Genomic DNA, 14,798 nt, shown 5'->3' with positions numbered 1-14,798 from the left:
AGAAATCCATTAAATAAAGAGATAGAGAGGGCTTCGTTACCTCCGAAGTTTAAGAATCCAAAATTAAGCCAATATGAAGGAGCTACGGATCCAATGGACCATCTTTTTAGTTACCGACATCAGTTCTCAATATATCAGGGTACTGAATATTGGGATACTGTACTATGTCGATCTTTTTCGTCAAGCTTAAAGGGCAAAGCTTTAAAGTGGTTTTGTACAATTCCAGAGGGGTCAATCTCAAGCTTTAGAGAAATTGAAGAAAGGTTCCTAACTAATTATGGTCACCAGAGGGTGAAACCTAAGCAGGTGTCGGTTTTGTTTCAGTTAAAGCAAGCAAAGAAAGAATCTATGAAGGATTTCTTAACAAGGTTCAAGGCTGAGACACAGTCGGTGGAAATGTTAGATGAATCGGAAATGACGGCTGTCATAGTGTTTCAAGCAGGATTAATGCCAGGATCTTTTATGCATAAGTATTTACTTAGAAAACAAGTTAAAACATTGCAGGAGTTGTATGACAAGGTCGATAAAGATATATTAGTAGAAGAGGGGTTGAGAACCGCCAATGCGCAGGCAGTTTTACAAGTAACTGATGCGGAGAAAAAAGAAAAGGATAATAAGGATCGCCATGAAAGACGAGATTCCTCGAGATCAGAGAATAAGAGACCTCAGGACAATTACTCTAATAGAGATAATAAGCCACAGCAGTGACGGAAATATGATAAGACTTTGAGAGAGGAACTCAATCCTAGTAAATTTATAGCTCTGAATTCTACCCTAGAAGATATTTTGCGAATAATAGAAAAGGAAGATTTTGTTGTGTGGCCGAAATACACTCTAAGAGAAATAAAGGGGAAGCCGTATTGTCAGTTTCACAAGGTTGAGAACCATGAGACAAATAGATGTCTCCAGTTAGTTAAGGAAATAGACAGGCTAATGAAAGATGGAAAGTTGAGAGAGTTTCGGGCAGATATCAGGCCAGTAGAGACGGCAATGATACGAGAGAAGCCTTTGGGGGGTAATAAACATGATTTATCGGGGGGAAATTCCTCAGAAAAAGATTGTTCGAGATAAGATAAGGAAGATCTCAACGGTCAAAGAAGTGCTCGAGGTCAATATCAAGCCAGTACCAGTGAGCCAGCAACTGATATCGGCTAGTGTTCCAGGGGAAATCATGTTCGTACCGGAAGATTTGTCCAAGGTAATGTTACCACATGATAATGCTTTGCTAAGCACTTTGCGTATTTCGGGTTATGATGTATAGAAGATATTAGTGAACTGTGGTAGTTCAGTTAATATTCTATTTTGGAAGGCGTTTAGCGGAATTGGTTTCGATGAGTCACATTTAAAGCCCCCGAAGTTCAGTTCGTATGGGTTTAATGGAACGTGTACCAGACCAGCTGGAGAGATAAAATTGCTAGTAAGAGCGATGCCTCAAATGGTGATGACAAAATTTGTGGTTATCAAGCACCAATCTTATCATAATGCTATATTAGGAAGAAAATGGATACATAAATGTGTGCTGTTCCTAGTACATTTTATCAAGTTTTAAGATTCCCAACCATATCTGGTTTACATGAGATTAGGGGTGATCAGTCAGAATCAGAAAAGTGTAATTTTGTTACAGTAAAGGGAATGATGAAGGGTAAAACCCAAGATACTGGGGGCGTCGTGGAAAACTCTACATAGCGATTCTGAAAACTTCACTGCCGACATCAATATGCGGATACAGGAGCAAGTAAAGTTCACTCAAGAGCTGAAACAACATGAGGAGCAACCATGGGAAAGAAAAACAATAAAATCGGTGGAAAGGATTAATATTGGGATAGGAGAAAGTGAACGTCATACGTTCATTGGTACAAAAATGGATAAAAATATAAGAAAAGAGTTGGTAGTCTTTTTAAAGGAGAAGCATGATGTTTTTTTATGGTTGATGTCGGATCTCATTGGTATCGATCCAGATATCTGTACGCACAAGTTAAATATGGAAGAAAATGCAACTCCAATACATCAAAAGCACAGAAAGGTGAGACCAATATACGAAGAAGCGGTGCAAGCAGAGATACAAAAGATGTTAGATAATAACATCATCAAAGAAGTCGAGCATTCTGAATGGGTAGAAAATATAGTGGTTGTGCCCAAGAAAGATGGTAGAGTTCGGATCTGTGTAGACTTTACTGATGTAAATAGAAAGTGTCCAAAGGATCATTATCCTATGCCTTGAATTGACGAGTTGGTGGACCGAACTTCTGGTTTCGAGTTGATTAGTTTTTGTGATGGTTATTCAGGATATTTTTAGATTCTAATGGTTGTACTAGATCAGTTAAAAACGGCATTCGTGGTCAATGGAGGAATATACTGTTTCATCAGAATGCCATTTGGTTTAAAGAATGCTGGAGCCACGTACCAAAGATTATAGGAGAAGATGTTCAAAAAACTCATCAAACATATTGTCGAGGTCTATATCGATGACATGGTCATTAAGTCTATGAAAGCGGGAGATCATATAAAGGACCTCGGTACTGTATTCAGAATATTGAGAGAGTTTAATATGAAGCTTAATCCGGAAAAATGTACATTTGTGGTTAGCTCGGGCAAGTTTTTGGGTTATATCGTTACGAAGCGGGGTATCGATGCTAATCCTGATAAAATACGAGCACTTCAGCAAATGCCGTCACCAACAACCCGAAAGCAAATACAAAGGTTGACGGGAAGGATAGCGGCACTAAATAGGTTCATCTCCAGAACTTCTGATCGTTGTAAGCCACTTTTTAAGTTGCTCAAAAAGAATGTCAAATTTTGTTGGAATGAAGAGTGTGAAGAAGCATTTTCTGAATTAAAGAAATATCTCCAAGAAGTACCGACTCTAACAAAGCCAGAGGAGGGAGAAAGTTTGCTCCTTTATTTGGTTGTATCAGATTTCGCTATAAGTTCTGTCTTGGTGAAAGTTTAAGGTGGGTTGGAAAGACCAGTGTATTTTCAAAGTAAAACAATGCTCGAGGCTGAGACTCGATATTCAATGCTAGAAAAATATGCTCTGGCACTATTATTCCCATCTCAGAGGTTAAAACCATATTTTCAAGCACATTCAGTGATAGTGATGACGAATCTCCCGTTAAAGCAAATTCTGGCAAGGACAACGAAGTCAGGAAGAATGTCTAAATGGTCTGTACTCATAAATAAATTTGGAGTCGAATATCGAAACCGTGTATCAGAAAAGAGTCAGATATTAGTTGATTTCCTAGCTGATTTTCCATCTGAGGATGCCAGTTGGGGAATGGAAGAAGAGGAATTTGCAATGCTGCAAGAGCCTGAAGATGTTATCGATGTAGATGATCCATGGGATGGAACGAATGGTTGGAGACTATTTGTCGATGGATCCTCTGGAGAAAAAGGTTGTGGCATCGGAGTGGTGTTGGTTACTCCTGAAAATCAAAGGCTCGAGACAGCAATAACGTTGGGTTTTCATGCATCCAACAATGAGGCTGAATATGAAGCTTTAATAGTTGGGCTTGAGATGGCTAAGTCTTTCAATGTTAAAGAATTGTCGATTTTTAGTGACTCGATGCTCGTGGTCAGTCAGATCAATGGGGGATACTCAGCAAGATGTGAAAATATGGTGGATTATTTGAATTTTATAAAATCCAAGTTGAAGTATTTCAGTAAAACAAGATTTTAGCATCTCAACAGAAATGAGAATAGGCATGCGGATGCATTAGCATATGTGGCAGCGATGCTAGAAAACACGGAGGGTCGTACTATGCATATTGGAGTGCAATAAAAGCCTAACATCGATATCGACCAGCAAGAAGTCATGGAAATTGATACATTGGGGGCGTCATGGATGGAAGCATATATTTCATATCTAGCAGATGGAAAAGTAGTGGAGAATAAAAATGAGGCTAGAAAAATTAAGTCGGGCGCCCACAGATATGTATTGGTTGATAATGAGTTATATCGAAAGAATCCTGGAGGGCCACATTTGAAATGCATATCGTATGAGGAGGCACAACTAATCATTGCGGAGCTTCACGAAGGCGAGTGTGGAAACCATTCAGCTGGTAGATCGTTGGCAAATAAAATCATGAGACAGGGATATTTCTGGCCTCAAATGCGAAGGGATTGCCTTCGATATGCAAAAAAGTGTGTAAAATGCCAAATTCATGGGAAAGCCATACATGTTCCGGCTGAAGAGTTACATTGTGTTTCAAACCCATGGCCTTTTGCTCTATGGGGGATGGATATTGTAGGACCTCTTACACCAGGGAGAGGTAAAAGAAGGTTCATATTGGCAGTCATAGATTATTTTACGAAGTGGGTTGAAGCCATAGCTTTGCAGCATATCAAAGAAAAGGATGTTATAAATTTCCTTTTTGAACGAGTCATATGTCGATATGGATTGCCATATGCTATTATATCAGATAATGGGTCGCAGTTCGAAGGAGGAAAGGTGAAAGTTTTTTTGGAATCTTACAAGGTTAAGCATTTCACATTGGTGCCATACTATACTCAGGGTAACGGGCAAGCAGAGGCAACAAATAAGACCACTATGGATAATATCAAGAAAAACTAGAAGACAAGAAGGGTCTTTGGGTGGATGAGCCAAATAACGTTTTGTGGGCTTATAGAACAACACCTCGAACAGCCACGGGGGAGTCGCCTTTCACTTTGGCATATGGTATGGAGGTGGTAACGCCAGCTGAAATGGTGGTATCGACATAAAAAACAAGGATGATAGAGAGCGGTCAGAATAATGAAAAAATGGCTTCAAAAGTGCTCAGTCTTGAGGAGACAAAGGATCAAGCAAGGGTAAAACTCGATTCCTATCACAGGCAGCTGAGAAAAGCTTTCAACAAGAAAGTTAGAGAAAAGCATTTTCAGGAGGGTAACTTGGTATTGAAAGAGGTCACTCAAGCAACTAAAGAAAAAGGGGTTGGCAAACTAGCGGCAAGCTGGGAGGGGCCTTATATCATTCACAAGGTTGGAGTAAATGAAGCTTATTACTTAAAAATGGATGAAGGTGTAATATTACCAAAGCCTCAAAATGTAAGCAATTTGAAAGTATTTTACCAATAAAGGATATTTCAAGTATCATGATGTAATATTTGGTATCAAGGTTATACATTCAATAAAAGATATTATCATAATAAATATTTGTATATATGGAGTTATATGATTGATTGCAGGTCAATAAAATCTTGTTCTTGGCAGAAATGCGAATTCAGGTCAATAAAATCCTGGTGTTATGTAGATCCTCATCTCGATACCAGGTCAATAAAATCCTGTTCTTGACAGAAATGTCAAGTTCGGGTAAAAAAATCCTTGTGATCTGTAGATCCTCATCTCGATACCAGGTCAATAAAATCCTGTTCTTGGCAGAAATGTGAGTTCAGGTCAATAAAATCCTGGTGATTTGTAGATCCTCATCTCGATACCAGGTCAATAAAATCCCGTTCTTGGTAGAAATGCGAGTTTAGGTCAATAAAATCCTGGTGATCTGTAGATCTTCATCTCGATACCAGGTCAATAAAATCCTATTCTTGGCAGTAATGCGAGTTCAGGTAAATCAAATCCAGTTCTTGACAGAAATGTCAAGTTCGGGTCAAAAAATCCTGGTGATCTGTAGATCCTCATCTCAATACCAAGTCAATACAATCCTGGTGATCTGTAGATCCTCATCTCGATACCAGGTCAATAAAATTAAAGAATACGTGGTGTTGAGTGGTCGACATCAGAATACGGTGAAAGTATGGTATGTTTTATGAGTAATATTTTAAATACATTTTGAATGTCGAATGTCGAATGTCGAATATCAATATCATTTTTTTTTTATGTCGATAGCAGAAATGAATATTAAAAAGTAGGGAAACTGATATCATAAATAGGGCAATAAGATGTCATTAGAAGGAGAACAAGAGTAGGCAAAGCAGCCTATTACAGTTCAGAAAGGAACATTAAAAATACAAGAATCAAAGCTAATCATTATCTTCTTCGTCATCAGGATCTTCATTTTCATCTTCATCTTCATTTCATTTTCATTTTCATCATCACCATCTTCGCCATCATCCTCATCAGTATAAATACTAGGGTTTGCTTCATCATCTTCTTTGTTATCTTTAGATTGCTCGTTAAAATATGGATCTTCAAACCATTCATTTGTATAGTCATTTTCAATTTTTTCTTCTTCTTCAGTATATGTGTCGCTATTTTCATTATTTATAGCTTCTTTTTCTGAATGGCATTCATCATCAGAAAGATCAGTGGTGTGGCAATCAGACCAATGTTCGGGGGGAGAATGATTAGAATGATCGGGTAAAACCATAGAAATGATAAGAATAATAAGGAAGAGGGAAATGGAGTGCATGGTTTTCTCTCTAAGATAATAAGCAAGGAAGTTAAAAAGAGATATGATAAAAGGTAAAGTCTCAAAGGGTTTTTAAAGGAAAAACGGTGGGCAAGGATACGAGGTTTTTAATGTTGATTTAATATGAAAAAGAGGAGTATTAATGGTAGGTGAGCATGAAAAAGAGGAGATAGTACGAAAAAGCTGTTATCTTCGTTGTATGTGCGTGGGATAGTCAGAGGTTTGAAGGATGTTTGTACAAACATTTTGGTATATGAGCCTATATTAAATGACTATATTTATTGACTATATTAAATGCATGGAAAGGGATAATAAAATAATATATGATAAGTACATGATAAGTATCGATACTTCTTTTAGTTGGAGGGGTATCGAAACTCATTTTAAAAATATAAGTATATAATAGGAATCGATACTTCTTTTAGTTGGAGGGGTATCGAAACTCGTTTTAAATATATAAGTATATGATAAGTATCGATACTTCTTTTAGTTGGAGGGGTATCGAAACTCATTTTAAATATAAAAGTATATGATAAGTATCGATACTTCTTTTAGTTGGAGGGGTATCGAAACTTGTTTTAAATATATAAGTATATGATAAGTATCGATATTTCTTTTAGTTGGAGGGGTATTGAAACTCGTTTTAAATATATAAGTATATGATAAATATTGATACTTCTTTCAGTTGGAGGGGTATTGAAACTCGTTTTAAATATATAAGTATATGATAAGTATCAATACTTCTTTTAGTTGGAGGGGTATCGAAACTCGTTTTAAAAATATATAATTATATGATAAGTATCGATACTTCTTTTAGTTGGAGGGGTATCAAAACTTGGTTTAAAATTTATATACATGTTAGAGAAGAGGAGTTTATTTACTGTTTAAAGGTGGTAAATATCATAAGTGTTGTATACAAGAGGAATCTATAGAAAGCAAAAAGATATATTGTTCACATATCAAAAGAAGTTTTAGAAAGATTACAAAAGAAGGTTTAAATCAGAATCAACATTTAAAGCTTGTCATCGGGATCGTGGACAAAAAATAAATGGATCATTGTATCAAGATTACAGTGACAGAGTAATAAGACAACAAATTAAAGTGGAGTAAGATCCTCGTTGGGGTTCAAATAAGCTTTCTTTGCTCCAAGAAAGATGTCGAGATCAGCACTAGGAGTACTAATGAAAGTGCCAGGATTAAAAGGTGGAGTAGATATCTCCGGTCGCCAAATCCAAAGATCATTTACATGAAGGGTAGAATCTACAGCATCGGTATCAGCAGGTTCGGAGGGCATCTCGATTTTAGTGTCAGAATCTAGCCCTTTCTCTTCGGCAACATCGCCAGGAATGTATCTCCGTAAGCTTCTCATGGTCTCGGCCACATATTCCATATTGGCAGCATATGAAGCAACTTGGGCATGGGCTTTTTCCAGTTCAACTTCGAGATTATTTTGTCGAGTCGTCCAGGCAGTTTTTTCAGTAGCAAAGGAGGTTTTGGTTTGAGTAAGTTCTTTCTCCATAGACTGACAAGATGCGGACAATTTCTCATTCATAGCTGAGGTGTCGTTAAAAAACTTCTTCATCTTGGCAGAATGTTGTTTTTCAGTCTCGAGAGTTTGCTCAAGATGATGTTTATCTTTCTTCAGTTGAGCATTTTCTTCTCTATATTGACGAAAGCAAGACATTTCATAATCAAATTGCCCCACCGCAGCAATTTTGACCTGAGAAGGAGAATATATGATTTATGAATAATAAATAAGTAGATAAGAATAAGGGAAATCATAGAAACTTACTTTTTCAATAGAAGAACACAGAAGTTGAAATCGTTCATTGGAGCTGATTGCAGCAATTGCTCGCCTATCTCGAGGAAGTATAGTATTTGTCACAAGAGCTTCCCCGAGACTGGGTACTGCAGGTTCAGATAACAGAGAAGCAGTGTTTTGGACGTTGGTTTGATCTCACATAACGAGTTTAACTTCAAAGTCACTGGAGGGCGAAGAAGAGGCAGAAGCAATAGGGTTTGTGTTAGGTGGAAGGGTGGAAGTTTTCGAAGGTAAAGTAATAGATGTAGTGTCAGTAGGTCTGATGGGTTTGCTTATTTTAGAGGCTGGTGGAGCCAAAGGATTGGATGGTTCTTTTCTTTTCTTCGAATGATGAATGGGATCGACATTTTTATCTCGGGAAGAAGTAGGAGCTTGGGAAGAACTGCCATTTGTGGTTTTCTTTTTGCTCAAAATCTTATCTAATAATTTTGAGGATTTGACAGGGACTTGTGGAATACGAGATGCCATATCTGTGAAACATAAACAATGCTGATCAAATATGTCATTCAAAAGAGGATAATTATAGAAGTCAGGAATTTCTTGTTTGATTTGAGGGAAAAGATCTGCAGTAATTTTAAAACCAGTTTGCATATATGTAAAATAACATGGGGGAGTATTAACGGGTAGTTCAAGTAAAGTTGAAAGTCGTTCATAGCGTTTGTTCAGAAGAACAAGGTTGTAAGGGACAGGGTTTGGAAGGTAAGAAATCTTGACCTCGAAGAACGGAATTCTTTAAGTAGTATAAAGGAGCAACATAGTTGGCGATATCAATGAGTTCGACAATCAGTTTTGGGTTGCCATAAATATCAGCGCCAGTTCGAACATTAATCTCTTTATCAGTGCCTTTTAGAAGATTTGTTACTCTAGTAGATTCCCCAAGACTTCTCATCAAAGATGGTTTAGGAACTGAAATAAGCTTGCAATAGTAGATAAGTCAGAATCAAGGCTCGAGATAAAGAAGGAGAGGATATAGAAAGATAACATACCATTGAGGTTAAAAACAGGGTGTGCCAAAGATGGAACTGCTATCGGTACAAGTGATTCCCACCGACCAGAAACAATGATAGGGTATAATGGCCATCGGAAGTCATTATCTCGATTTATCCTTATAATACTATCACGGCCAATTCATTTCTTAGGATAAAAATAACCACTGGGTACTTTCGTATTATGGTTATTTTTCTCGTAACGTTCAAGAAAGGAATAGTGTTTTTGGATATCGATAAGACGAATTCTCTTCGAAGACCGGACATCGAGTTTAAGATGAGAATTGTAGAAGTTGCAAATGTACAACAATCTCCAGAAGTTGCCTGTGCCTTGACCAGGAGAGATGGCCAGATAGTTCAGTACTTCTCGGTCAAGGGTAGAAAGGGGAAGGCGTAAGCCGGCAGCCAATTGTCCAACAGTGATAAGGGTGGTGTTGAGCTCGCCACTTTGGTATTAAGTTCCTTTTTTACTTCCAACATAGTGTCGAAGTTGGACGCAATCTGGAATTTGATAGGCAGCTCTAACTAGATGTAAGTTGTGTCTTTCTAGAAAACAAGGGTTCAAGCCACCACTCCAAATACTTTGGTCATCAATAATCTCGCGATCGGTGTCAGAAGCAATAGTCTCGAATAGATGGCAGGGTAAACCATCAGCCAAATAGGAGGCATGCCATTCTGGTTCGGCAGACTCAGTTCGTTGGGATGACGGGCGTATGCATCGAGTTGATGCGAGTTGCAGACTCAGTACTTTCGTTCGACATGGTGGTATCACTAAAAACAATAAATTTTTTATTAGAATTATATCCTTTATCTGAGCTACTATCGCTATATATAGTATAAGTATATAATATATTATGTAATAAGCACGTGTCGGTGTCTCGAGATGATAATGTCGGGTTTCGAGGTGAAGAGGTGTGTCTCAAACGCATACGTTCTTGATGTCGAAGCTGAGATTGTTTCGAGAGAGTACGTATAAAGTTAACACAAATTTTTCTCCTAGCCATACTGTCAAAGATTGGTGTTAAAAATCTAGTTAGTATAAGGGTACACAGGTAATATTCAAGTATTCAAAGCCTAAATGCTAAGTAACATAATCTAGAAAAAAGAAGATGGTGAGATCAGTTAAAATATTTTCAAGAAACTATGGAATCGGAATAAGAAATAACATGTTAAGTTACTTTGTAGTACTAACCTGATATTGTGGAGAAGAATTTGTTGAAAGTAACAGCAAATACAGACAAAATGAAGCTTTTCTGAAGACGATAATGGTGGTGGGGTTTGGAAAGATAAAGCTTTTTGGGGAAAGTGAAGAGAGAGAAAACGGTGAAACTCTTTTTATAGTGAATATTTCGTGATAACTGTTCAGATTTCTAGGTGTAACTGCCTGATTTTTTGAAATTTTTAAATTTTGAAACTGTTCATATTCTGATAGATTCTCAATTCGATATTTTGTATTACAATTGATATGTTGCAGGAAAGCGGGAAAAGGAAAAGGAAGGAAGGAAGAAGGAGAGGATGGACACATGTCAAGAGGGGATTGGTCCAAACTATTCAAAAAGAACTATAAATAGACTAGCAAGAAAAAGATTTATTTCATTGGAGATCATTACAATAAAATAAAAAACTGAGAGTAAGAGAGAGAAAAAGAGAGAATACTGTAACCGATATTATTATTCTAGAACAAAGATTATTTCAACTCGATTTCAATCTTGATCTTTCATCTTAGCAATTCATTACTGTTAATAGTGATCAGTTTCTTAGATCACTACAAATAGTATGATATTCATTACCACAAAAGGAAATGCAACAAAAACTTAACACTCGATAAAATGAGTAATCATTTAACTAAAAAATTTGTTACCTCTTGAGCGATAGTTCCATCGTTTCATGACTACACCCAAGCGGAAGTCTAGGGTAAACACGAAAAACATGTTCTTTAACCACAAGACCCAAGTACTCCATACTCTTTCATCACCCATGTCTCCCGTTCACCATAGTCACGAGTAGTAACACATTGCTGTCCATCTAACACAGACATATCATAAAAAATACTAATTTTCCATCCATCGATAAAAGATGCATCTGGAATAAATCAAATTCCTCCATAGCCACATTAACCAAGAGTATCACAAAAGAATTATTACCATCAACGGTCGAATTAGCAACCCAGTGAATGCATTCATTTAAAAGTACGTGAAACCTATTCATTTCACTAACATATGGAATATTTGTACTATTCACTCTCCAACCATCTGACCCCATAATAAACACTTCAACCTCATTCCCATATCCCAAAGCATTACTCAATATCTGAGACATTTTATACTGATTATTAAGTGAATCAAAACCAACCCCAGAAGCCATAGGCTGATAACCAATCTTAGGCAACTCGGGGACCACTATATAACCCCGTGTAATCAGATTACATACATTATACGGTACAGGTTTATAATCGTCAATTTTGAGTGAGAAATAAATTAGTCTATTAACAGTACCAACTACATACATCGAAACGGATAAAACCAACATTACTTCTCTATAAACATTCTTGAACTCTTTTAATTCTAGTTCATAAGCAGTTACCCAAGTCTCCAAATTATCAAAATCTTCAGGATCAACTAGATAAGACCTACTATATCTACATGGGAAACTAGTCCCAGACAAATGAAGTTCAGTAAAAACGTGGGTGGAGTATGAAATTATACCATGCTTTTGACACCCATCTGCATTGTGAGATGGTTTTGAGTGGTAGTCTTTGATAATATGTCGAGGGGAATTGAAGCTTTGAAAACAGTTCTTCTTCAGTTTTGTCTTGTTCTTGATATCCACGTACGAAAGCATGCAGAGATAATGAGAATAGAGAATGAGCCCATAGAACAAATATTTCATTTTAATTACGGCTCCAGGACAAACCGGGTTGACTAGACTTGCAAAGACGGTATTGCCCTTCATTGTTTTTTAGCCCAACTCTTCTACTTCAAATAAGTTACAACTAATTTAAAACTGAAAAATCACCATTGTTAGTTTTGTACATTCTTACTAGACAACTAATTTAAGCAGTGGGGGCGTGAGCGGAGGGTGGAGAAGAGAGAAGGATAGATAGGTTTGTGGGTGGGGGAGAGAGAGAGAGAGTTAGGGTTTGGTTGAGAGCGAGAGGAGAGGGAGAGGAGAGAGAGAGAGATAGGTGAGGACATACAGACAGAAAACCAACCAACTTAGTTTTTGTCTGCATAACCCCCCTTCTGTCCAGATCGTTCGCTCCGCTCACTTAATTACAACTTCACCAACCAACTAAAAGTACTTGAATCTATCCATTTAACAAAGCTAACATTTTCAAACACGCACAATCTTGATTTCTTCTAATTCCCAATTGAAATCATAATCTACGAAATTTGAAATCCTTATTTTCTTACAATTTGAGAATGAGAAATTTGGATCAACATGTTGATGAAGATTTGTGAAGAATTGAAGAAGAAAATAACAATGAATTACCATTAAAGGTAAAACCCTAGCTTATTTCGTGATTTATTTTATTACATTTTTATTGTATGTAAATATGTGAGTTAGTTGTCTAAAACAAATTAGAATAATTTGTACTTTGTAATTGGTATATATGTTGTTATTCAAGTTTTACTTAATTTATTTAGAACTAATTTGAGTAATGAATTTACATGCAAAGAGATGTATGCATGTTTTAACACACATGCATAAACTTATTTGCATGTATGTTGTATTTGTGTTAAATTAGAAAATATGTCAACTTGGGGCAACAAATAAGTTAGAATGTAAAGTTGTAAACAACACTTCACTCGGACCCAATATTTTTCAACGTGGCATAGTGTCAATTTTGATCTTCACACATTTCTCAAATAGAAATTAGGATCCCATGGTCCAACCATTTAAAAGAAACAATAATACCATGATTCGACCCATATTCAAAGTTTAGTTTGGTAATTTAATTCTCAAATTTATTTTTGGTAATCAAATGCTAAGAGCCTAATAATATTTTTGTCATTTGTGTTGTGTTTCTCTAATCAACTTCACACACTATATATATGCTTACCAGAATATTGTAAACAATTAGTTTGTTTTATCCTTTTTTGGGTAAAATTGATCAATTTTCAATATATTAAGTTTAATTAGATTTTTTTTTTACGTATTAGTTTATTTTCGTAATGATCATTACTCGGTGAGAAGCGCATATTTGTTTAGGGGTCCTTGCCAGCCTAATCATATATACTTTCCCTCCAAAGAAAATAGACAAGAGGTTTCGACATTGAATGAGTGGTATGGGTCATGGGTGCTTGTTTAGATTGGTTTTCTCTCTCTCTTTTTTTTTTAGTACACTTATTGCTATCCATTTCTTTCTCTATATATCTTCATCCCTCGTCATTCTTATATTTGGTTTTTCAGTTTTCTCCAGCATATATTTTTAATAGAAGTTTTGTCATGGAATAATTTTGAATTTTTGTTATGTCATCACTTTGATTTCTCTACAAGTATGTACGGTGCATGCACCCAAATTTGTTCTAGGAAAATGCATGAAAATATGCAAGTTAGTAATTGTGGATGGGGCAACATAAGACAATCCTGGATGGGCAATAACATTAGTGTTATCTCCAAAAAGCATTTGTATGAGTTCCTACTAGTTCTTGGTGGAAACATAGGGATCGCAACCAACTTTGTTGCAGAATGTATTGCAATTCTAGAGAGTGTGGAACTGGCATTAGAAAGATGGCGGACATAAATTTGCATTGGCTGGATAGATAGAATCAGATTTAGAAGCAATAGTAAAGGCCTTTGGTACCTCCCAGTTACCTTGGATGATGCTAACAAGATGGGACAAATAAATGCAAATGGAGGCTCACTAAATTTCACATATCCTCACTCAATTTGGCGGGAAGCTAACTTTTCTGCAAACCAACCTACCAATTTTTCATTTAGTCTTACAGACAACGTACAATAGCTCTATTTGGGTAGGCAAGCCTTTATTTGTAGATTTATAAATGGGATGTGTTAGAACAAGTTTTTTGAGATTTAGTGTTTTGTGTATTTCTTTGCACAAAAATACATTAACACAACATTGTATATAGCGCCACCTTTCCCCCTTTCATGCTTCTCTTTTAATTTTTAATACAAAAGTTAATAAATGATATTAATCAACAAGACAAGACAATAACAACAACAACAACCATATATAACTCCTTAAATGTAGAATCATGCAAAACCTATGTTGCCGTAATAGGGGTGTAATAAACCTGTATAAGATGTAAAGTTCACCTGTCACACCCTAAATTTTCAGAAAATTTAAAATAGGGAATTATTCAAGATATAATTCATATGATAACTAATCAATTAAATTTAAAAATAATAAAGTTTAGACTACTCACCTGAAATTGAATTTGCAAAATAATGTCAATGCTTTCTTTTCTCCAATCCCTTTTCTTCTTTTTCCCTTTCTTTTTATTTCTTTCAATAAAAAATATTCTTTTTAATGGAGGCTAGGGTTTTGTTTTTGAAAAATAAGATTTTTACCGAGGAAATTCGCAGGTATCATTTATTCAAGGTTTTAAGTCTGTTTAAGTTAACCTATGGGCCTCAAATGGGTCTAAAAACACCCAAGGTCCAT

The 14,798-nt window shown here is 36.2% G+C and overlaps 1 protein-coding gene across 1 annotated transcript; it reads left to right on the top strand.

The window, feature by feature from the left end:
- Positions 1-3,097: 3,097 nt before the first annotated feature.
- Positions 3,098-3,676, top strand: LOC147487368 (uncharacterized). Its single transcript, XM_086574023.1, has one exon. It carries the CDS (start codon positions 3,098-3,100, stop codon positions 3,674-3,676), a length of 579 nt encoding a protein of 192 aa, XP_086430149.1.
- Positions 3,677-14,798: the final 11,122 nt, after the last annotated feature.

Source organism: Coptis chinensis, chromosome 7, assembly GCF_015680905.1.
Source record: "Coptis chinensis isolate HL-2020 chromosome 7, ASM1568090v1, whole genome shotgun sequence".
NCBI lineage: Eukaryota > Viridiplantae > Streptophyta > Magnoliopsida > Ranunculales > Ranunculaceae > Coptis > Coptis chinensis.
The sequence above is the reverse complement of the archived record's forward strand: the minus strand, read 5'-3'. Positions and strand labels throughout refer to the sequence as shown.